Source organism: Trichosurus vulpecula, chromosome 9 (assembly GCF_011100635.1).
Source record: "Trichosurus vulpecula isolate mTriVul1 chromosome 9, mTriVul1.pri, whole genome shotgun sequence".
Classification (NCBI taxonomy): Eukaryota; Metazoa; Chordata; class Mammalia; order Diprotodontia; family Phalangeridae; genus Trichosurus; species Trichosurus vulpecula.
The window spans coordinates 189,229,716-189,239,162 of NC_050581.1; the positions used below are offsets into that span (position 1 = coordinate 189,229,716).

General features: G+C 44.0%; 1 protein-coding gene across 1 annotated transcript; it reads right to left on the reverse strand.

Moving 5' to 3' along the window:
• Positions 1-4,024: 4,024 nt before the first annotated feature.
• LOC118831993 (NF-kappa-B-repressing factor-like) lies at positions 4,025-7,955 on the reverse strand. Its single transcript, XM_036739473.1, has one exon. It carries the CDS (start codon positions 7,537-7,539, stop codon positions 5,098-5,100), a length of 2,442 nt encoding a protein of 813 aa, XP_036595368.1. The 5' UTR covers positions 7,540-7,955; the 3' UTR covers positions 4,025-5,097.
• Between the last annotated feature and the right edge of the window lie 1,492 nt (positions 7,956-9,447).

Genomic DNA, 9,447 nt, shown 5'->3' on the forward strand with positions numbered 1-9,447 from the left:
TCTGCCTCCTCAATTTTTCTCTCCCTTTCTCTCACCTTCAACCTCTCCATACTTCCCCCCTACCTACAAATAGGACATACTCTCCTCCATACTTAAAAACAAGAACAAGCTCTTCACTTGACTCCTGTTGTCTCAAGCTAATGATCCTCCATCTTTAGCCAAACTTCTACAAAGTTTTCTACATTCTTCGTCTCCAATTCTTCCTCTCCTATTGCTTGACCCTTTCAGTCTGACTTTCAATTCCACCACTGAACAGATGCTGTGTTCTCCAGATTGCGGTCTCCTTGCTGTTCTTACCTGGACTATTGCATGAGATCCTTATTTCATCTACCTGCTTTCAATCTCTCATTCCCCAATTCATCATCCACACAGCTGCCAAGTTAATATTCCTAAAACAAAAGTCTGATCACAATACTTACCTTCTCAGAAATCCTAAGTTGATCCTTTACTGCTTCTAAGTTGAAATACAAACTTCTTGTGTTAGTATTTAAATCCCTCCACAGTGTAGCTTTCACAAATCCCTGCAACATTATATTACTCCCCTTTGCATGTTCTATATTCCAGCCTAAAAATCTTACTAGCAGTTCCACAAATTCAACATGCAATCTCCCATTTCAGTAGCTTTACAGGTAGAGGCTCTCTCTCAACCTCTCCTCCCTCCTCATTTCCACCTTTGAAAATTCCTAACTTCCTTCACTGCTCACCTTCTATTCAAAAGCTTTCTTAGTTCCCACCGTAAGCTCTTTTAGAACGACGACTGCTTCATTTTTGCCCTTGTAACTCAAACACCTAACAAGGTACTTTACACATAGAAGACTCTTATTAATTATTTGTTGAATTAAGTAAGTTTCTACCTTTATGGAGTTCTTGATTAGTTTCCATAGATGATCAAACCAACTGAGCGTAATCAAGGAAAACTACTGATCTATTCAGATACAAATAGTGGACCTCCTAGATGAAAGCAAAGCAATGTGTCCTCTTTTCTAGGTTTTTAATTTTACCCTACATGCTCTGCTCATTAACTTGGCAAATGTGGCCTATACCTATTAGGCAGGCACACAGATGGCTTAAAGAGTTGATTATATGTTCACTGTTAACCTTGGGAGGGAAGAATGGCATTGTTGGTCAGGGCTTGGGCTTGACCTTAGCCCTATATAATGCACATTTTTAGACTTTTACATCCGACATTCTCAGTAGGAAACAGCAAATGAATTTACAAATGCTAATTGATCTGAGCCTACTAACATAACTATATGGTAGCAGTTACAGAGCACTAGAGAGAATGAGGCAGTTGGTTAGGCTCAAATGGTCTAGTAGTGCTGTAACCTAATTAACTTTTTTAAAGTGTTTGTTTAAAATTTCAGGGGGCTGGATAGCAGGATCAGATGGGCTACTTGCTGGGTATCCAGGACATGCAATGAGCCCTTCATTACTATATGGAAAGAGAGAAAGCAGTTCTTTTGGAAGTTCAGTTTAAACAATGACTTTGTTGGGAAGATCAGAAAGAAATACAATGAAGTTAGTGGGATTAATACAGAGTATTTTACTTAAACAAAAAAAAAAGATGCATACAACACCTTATGCTTAGGAAAGTAAGTAATATAAGGAAGAAAAACAAGCAATATGTTACTATCTAACATACACCAAGAGGCTAGAAAGGCATTTAAAAAGGTACACTCTATGAATCTACATAGGAATCAGGAAGTGCGCAGTATACTGGTTTCCTTTAGTATTTATGCTCAGGATGCCATACCCTGATCTGGAATTAATAACCTACAGGGATGTCTGCATCCTTTTTGAAGAAATCCAAAGGAAAGTCAAAGGATTAAGAGGGATGAAGTAAAAGTTAAAGGAATTAGATTTTACCCTCAGAGACAGCCAAGGATTGGATTGCTCTTGATCTTAGAAATCATTAGCCCTACAAAGCTTACACTGATCTTACCTATATTGAGGCAGTTGGTGGTGCAGCGACTAGAGTGCTGGGCCTAGAATCAGGAAGCCCTGAGTTCAGATCTGATCTCAGATACCTACTAGCTGTATGAAGGGAAGGGAGGAAAGGAATAAGTATTTATACAGAACCTACTATGTGCCAGCCAGGCACTGTGCTAAATGCTTTAGAAATATTATCCCCATTTTACATTTGAGTTTATGTGGCTTGCCCAGGATAGAACAGCTAGTAACCGCCACATTTGAACACACAGCCTTCCTGACTTCAGGCCCAACGCTCTATCCACTGCGTCACCTGCCTGTGTGACACTGGGCAAGACATCTAACCTGTCTGCCTCAGTTTCCTCAGCTGTAACATGGCACTTACCTCATGGGAATAAATGCTTAGCACAGTGCCTGACACCTAGTAGTGCTATATAAATGCTTGTTCCCCTGTACTGGTTTCTGTCAAGACTTTCCACTCCTAACTACCACTCCCTTCTTGTACAGCTTTCAGAAAAAGAAATCTGCTTAGAATTTCTTCTCCAACATTAGCCCAGTAAAAACAGAAAAGCCAAATTCCAAATTTCTTTGGACCTTTTCCTTTTCAAAAATAAAGGCCTTGAAGAAATTGGGCCCCCATTAAGACACACCCAGACAATGGCTAATGCTCTCTACCCAAGCCCCCAACTCCACTTTCTTCCCTTTCCCCGTCCTTCACATTATTGATATTCCCTATGTAAGGCTATGACCATGTCAGGGGACTGTTTTGAAGGAAAAAAAAACCCTCTTTAATGGCTTCCTCTTGCCCACCAAGGAAGTCCAACCTCCTTACCCTGGCAATCAAGCCTACCCAATCTATAGGACCCACCCCCAAAAAATATTGAACAAAGAGAGCCCCTCCTTTTGACTTTATCACTAAGGCGTCAATTGTGTTTGCAAATTCAACTGACAGATACCTTTTTGTGTGACATATGGAGCACTAGGGGAATCTGAGTATGGTTAGGACCTCTGTAGATGTTAAAAAAAGAAAGTTTGGTCTTAAAGGTTATTAGACACCAGGTTATTATCACTACCATTATCCCTATACTTGGACTGAAGGAGAAATTTGTCTTAGTCTCAGTACAAGCAAAGTGACTTTATGAAATACAATTGCCACTCTGAGCGACTCTGGGGTCTTTGAAAAGTTTGAGCCATAGTCTATGGCAGGAGCTCAGCCCTTTGAATGAAACTGAAGGGCAGCAATACAGGCCTTACCATTTAACAGTAAAATAAAAAGCCTCAGAAATGTCAGTCCCTTCATGTTTAAAACTAAAACCCTGGTATTTTAATCACTACAAACAAGCGCTAAGGTCCCTTCTAACTCTAAAATTTTTTAAGTCTCAGATCAGTTAGATTTCTAAAACCAAAAGTAATGTTAAAGACTTGGCTAAACCTCTTACCCATGCAGGATTCCCGTCTACAACTTCTGAGCAGTATTTATTACAGCTTCTGTTTAAATATTTTCCATGATGAGAATCTCCCAACTTCCCAGAGCAGTATATCCCATTTCTGGATGGCTCCCAGTATCAGTTTCCTCATACAGAATCAAAATGTGCCTCCTTCAAACTGCCACCCATTAGCTCTAGTTCTGTCCCATGAAAAGACAGTTAATCAAATATTTCCCTCCAGATACCCTTTCAATTGCCTTTTGAGGGCTATTAATATTAACCAAAGTCTTCCCACCACCCCCAACCCCTAAATGAGGTATTTTAGCTCTTTCAACTGAAACTCAAGAGACTATTTCAAAACTACCCTAGTGAGCCCCTGGTTTGTCAGTCTTTTAAAATGGTACCATAGGAAATTAAAAAGTAACATTAAGGATGTAGACGGTGGAGTTATCACTTCCTTTGTCCTGGACACTACATTTGTATTAACACTGATCAAACTGTGCTAGTCTATTGGTCAAGATGTCATGACAGGAATTTAAAGTTAACTATCATACACGATGTTAGTTTAACTAGTATTTGTGTGTTTAACAATTTCACTACTTCAGAGACAAAGTGTGAATTCCTATTCTTCTGCCCAGTAAAGCACTACAAACCAGTTTATTTTCATCTTTGCCCCCTTTTATTCAAAAGAGCACTTGTTTCATTAATATTGGTTTTACATTCCAGAAAACATATTACTTCAGAAATACATGAAAAATAAAAGCTGTTAATATGGTACAAAATTTTTCTTTAACATTTAGTAAGCTTTTTGAGGGATGAGTCAACTGTCCTTTGAAGCGAAGCACCAAGTATAAGTGTCTTCAGCACGACACAAAGCTGTGACACAATTGTGGTTACCTTGGATGTCCCACACATCCAAACACTCTGAAAGTTACAATGGAAAAATGCTATGACATTCTCTAAGGTGACAAATACAAGTAATTTAAGCTTTCTTTTATTAGTTTGATTTTAAGAATTTAAAAAGTTCTTCTAATATCTCCATCAATCAGTCTGATCAAGCAATATTGTCAGTGCCCAAAGACCTTAACTTATTTGGAACCCAAATGGACTTAACATACAATAACTCACTCCCATCATCCTGGAAAGCATATGGTAGCAATTATAGTCTCAAAACACTAACATGACTTTAAGAAAGTATTATATTGTTTACCTGGTAAGGACGTTTTATACACACATTATAGACAATTTACTCTAACATTCTAGGATAACTAGTTTCACACAAATTAAAAGAGATAAAATACAAAATGATATGGCATTTTGGGAAATTCCAGAAATCAAAATTACTTTTTTAATTGCAGTTAATACCAGCTTTCTTTATTTTCACCAAATTCTTTTGCCTTTGGAAAAAATGCAAATTTCTTTTCCAATGACAAGATGGGAACCATATTTTATATGGCAGCAATTCTTTCCTTTTGGACATGTGTTTTTATTACAAATTATTAACATCTGAAAGAACTAGTAATATCAAGACACAATAACAGCACTATTTTGTCTTCAGCATTATGCTAGTACAATTAAATGAAGCTCTTTAGGTTCCAATTTCTCCTAAGAAAGCATTATGAAATGAGCAAAGGAAAACATTTCAAAATTAATATCTCCTGCAACCGGAAAATGCAGCATTTCTTTCTTTAATATTAAAAAAAATTTTAATTAAGCATTCACACAGCAAACATTTCTGGCCTCAATTTCCTTGAGGCACAAGCAAGTCATAATGTCCAACTTGGCCTTCTTGTTTTGTTTGATCTAGTAAGTCTTCTTTACGCTTTTTTCTACCAACCACCAAATATCTATCGTGCCCCATTCCATGAGATTTACTCTTAAGGCCATACTTTTGAGCAATCTGATGTATCTGCTTTCGTTCATCACTGGTAAATTCTGTTGAGAAAACCAAGTCTGTGTGGCTCTCTGACTGGGCGTAGTTTTTGATGATCTGGTCAATGTATCTCTTGTAAAGTTTATTTGGTTTCTCCACATCAAGTCCCAGACCTTCTCGTTTATGCTGCTCTTTGACTGAGATTGGCTCACAGATGCCCTCACCACACTTCCCTAAACCTCCACCCATCCAGCCCATTTTTCTCAAAAGCTGATTTCCAATATTGTCCTCTTTGATCTCCTGTTGATAACCGTCATCTCCCGAGCGCCCCCGAATCTCATTTCTTGCAATCATGTCTTCAATGGTGCCTCTCTTCAGGCTGTTAAAGGCCGTTGGCCTAGTCTTTTTAAGGATCTTGACAACTTCTTCTACAGTCTCATGCTTGACGCCCCTCTTTATCCCAACTGCTTCTGTAATTAATTCTTTCTCCAGCATCACCTTACATCTCCACTGAAGGACTGTCAGCTTTTCAAAAACATACTCAACAGTCATTCTGTTGAACTGAGTTGTATCATTTAGCGTACATACCGGACTCGAGGAATTCCCATAAACTACGCGGTCCCTTAAGTCTTTTCTCTTTCCACATTCCTTAGTACAATAGCTTACTGGTTGAACTTGTGTGGCTGCAATGTTGGATTTCATTTTTTGCAGAATGTTCAGTGCCTCGTCGGCAGCTGCGTATTTACTTGTTTTTTTGCTTCCATAACCTTCAGCTAAGCATTGGCCTTCCAAAAACACTTGACAGCGCCATGAATTATTTGGCATGATATCATATTTGTATTCAATTGACATTCTGTTGAAGGAAGCAGACTTATTAAGGACCCCAATAGAATCACTTGCATTTTCTATGAGGACAAAATTATTCCAGCATTTGGAAAGAGAAAAAGCAGAATTGGAGTTTAACTGCCCAAATTCATTCCTGATGGAGAGAAAGTCTTCTGGGACCCTCAAGGCTGGAGGAAAATCATATGAAGATAAGCCAGCTGGAAATACCACTAAGTCATCATGATACGTGTGTTTGAATTTCCTTTTCACAATTCTAACTTCAACAGGTTTTTGTAAAAGTTTTACAGCCTGCTCTGTGGCTCGATCCCTAGATCCATTCTTGCTACCAGCATAACCTGTAGTCAAATAGACACTCTGGCATCTGACTTCACAGGCATAGCCATCAGTCAGGAATTTCTTACTTCTGGGGATATCAGAAGGAGCAATTTCTTTTAAAGAAGCGTATATATACTCAGGATTTGTCTTACAGGCCTGGAAGCAACGAGACAATATAAACGTGTAGCTACTTTTCTCAGATCTATGAGACATCTCTTTCTTAGGAAGGTTTCTCTGAACAGCTCCAGAAAGTCTTTCAATGAAACTTTGCTTTGTAGCTAAAATCAAGTGTGGAAATGTTGCTGGAGTGGAAGATTCAGCAACTGACTGAGAACATGAGCTGTGTGTGGCAGGGTCCCCACAGTTTGAGAATGTTCTGCTTGTTGTAGGTTTCCTCTCTACAAAAGAAAATCTAGTTTGAGAAAACATTGTCTTTCCAAATCGGGCCCGGAATCTGTCCCGCACATAACTTTTGAGACTGTCTACTGGCCATTTGATCGAGTCAACTTGTGGATCTCCCCACTCATTTCCCGAGTCTGTGGAATCTTTCTTTCTCTCCTCTTCCTTACTACTAGCAACAAAATGTACAGGCTCAAAGCGAGGTCTCACGAGGAATCTAGGGGGTGCTTTCTTTTTGGGAGGGCTCGGGACAGCATGTGGAGAGAGGGGCCGCTTCTGCACTTTCGGAGGCTGGGGCACCACCAATTTGAAGGAGGGCATCTCCCCAATCTGGATGCCTTCCGCCATCTGAAGGATTTTCTCCATCAACTGTGGGCCATACTTACAGCCCAGGAAGATGTGGTTCGTCCAGGCGGTGGAAAGGGACAGCAGCTTTTCAATCGCCCCAGGGCCGGTGTAGCTGTGCAGGTGCCTGCAGATGAATTCGCGCCTCAGCCCCCACTGCCGGTCGCTCTCGTGGCTGTAGCGCCATTGAGCCAAAGACTGCTCGAGCTTCTGCACCGGGTCGAGCTCGGGCTCCGGCTCGGGCTCGGGTTCGAGCTCTGGCAACGGCGGGGAAGGAGACGGTGGCAGAGGCGGCGGCGGGGAGGGTATTGGCGGCGGCTGCAGCGGTAGCGGCGGAGGCAGCGGCGGAGGCGTTGGCGGAGACAGGAAGTCATCCCCCAGTAACAGGCGCTCGCCCGCCATCATCGCCTCCTTCTCCGCCCCAGGGAGGAGCTGCACAGGGCCGCCCCCACGGCTGGTCAGATGGTCAGACGTGGCGTGGGGCGGGCTGCCGGCCGGGGGCGGGGCCTGCGCGGACCCACCGCCTTCCCCCAACAAACTGTTAAGTCACCCTGGGCCTGCTTCCATCCCGGCCGGCCCGCGCTGCGCCACTGCTCCCGGCTGGGCACACAAGGGTGAGGGGGAGCGGGCCGCGCCTGAGGGGCATGGCCCAGCCCCGCTGCAGCTGCCACGCCACGCCACGCTGGAGCCGGCGAGCGAACCGCGTCACCACGGCGGCGGCAGTGGTGGCAGCGGCGGCGGCGGCGTATCCGGGCGGGAGAATCAGGGTCCAAAAAGGGGTCCGCTACGGCTGCGGCGGCCGCCGCCGCCGTGGTCACTCTAGAGCCAGAGAACCTGCCCCGCCCACCTCCTGAGGAGGAGGGGGCGCGCAACCCAATGGCCGCCCCACCCCCTCTGAGGACCTCCCTCCAGGCTGCGGACTCCAGCGGCCACCTCCCGGGATGGGCGAGGGGTGGGGGCAGAAAGGAGGGCAGAGGATGGCAGTGGGGGTCGTGATCAGAGTGGCCTGTCACCAGCTCCCCTCTTCCTCGGGGTCTCAAAGGCACCTTGAGGGCCCGTGGACCCTCCCAAATCAGTCCTAGAAGAGACGGGAGCCATGCTCCAAAGCACCCTCCAAGTCCTCCATCACTGTGCCCGGGTCCCCCAAACACTTTGGGTACATTTCCTTGGGGCGCAGCCTCTAGCCACGGCAGGAAACAGAACCTTCCCTGCCAGCACTCGCCTTCCTGGGAAAAGGCAGTGAGGATCCCCCTCCCCTTAGGCCCACTGTCCCTCTGTGGGGGCAGACGGGGCTCCCTGCCTACCCCTGTTCCCAGGCAGGCCCCGGGCCTGGACGAAAAGGTACCACGACCAGAGGCAACAATTCGCTAGGTGGGTGCTGCCTTGCGCTCTCCCCACCCAGGAGCCTCGGGCCCTACACTTCACGAAATCCACAATCCAGGCAACTCCTTTCTGAGACTTCCAAATCACTTTCGCCTTTCTCATGCACACAAGCTCCATTGAAATGGCCCCTTCTTGCCTTCTGGGGACGAGCTCTAAGCACGGTGAAACCTTTTGGGGACGAGCTCTAAGTTCAGAAGGGACGCCGATGAGCAGGGCGGTGCAGATGAAATCACTGGGCTTGGAACCCGAAGCCCTGGGTTCAAATCCTCACTCTGTCATTTATCAGCTGGGGACAAGGCACACTTCACCACCTATCTGGCCCTCATCGGGGTGGGGCGGGAGAAGACCGGATAACCTCTCAAGTCCATTCCACTTCTAAAGCTATGATTTTACAAACAGAGATTAGGGGAACCAGAGGTCAGTTCCTTAAGAGCTTACTGGTTGAACTTGTGTGGCTGCAATGTTGGATTTCATTTTTTAAAGAATATTCAGTGCCTCATCAGCAGCTTCATATTTACTTGTTTTTGGTATGTTTTTTTTTGTTTCCATAACCTTCAGCTAAGCTTTAGCCTTCCAAAGAACACCTTGACAGAGCCATGGGTTATTTGGCATACCATATTTGTATTCAATTCACATTCTGTTGAAGGGTGCAGATTTATTAAGGACACCAATAGAATCACTTGCATTTTCTGTGAGGACAAAATTATTCCAGCAGAATTGGAGTTTAACTGCCCAAATTCATTCCTGACTAGAGAGAAAGTCTCTGTAACTTGAGCTAGTCACCATTCCTGAGTCAAGGGAAAGCCAGCTCGCATTTTCAAATACGGGGGAAAATGTGCCTGGAAGACATCAAAACCTTTCTTTTAAGAAAGCAGGCTATTAGCAGTCCCACTGGATAACCTGCCTCAGGCAAGCACTCAATACGGATTA

What these genes read in the sequence shown, in the direction of transcription:
- LOC118831993 (XM_036739473.1), bottom strand. Translation starts at nt 7,539, where the DNA reads ATGATGGCGGGCGAGCGCCTGTTACTGGGGGATGACTTCCTGTCTCCG.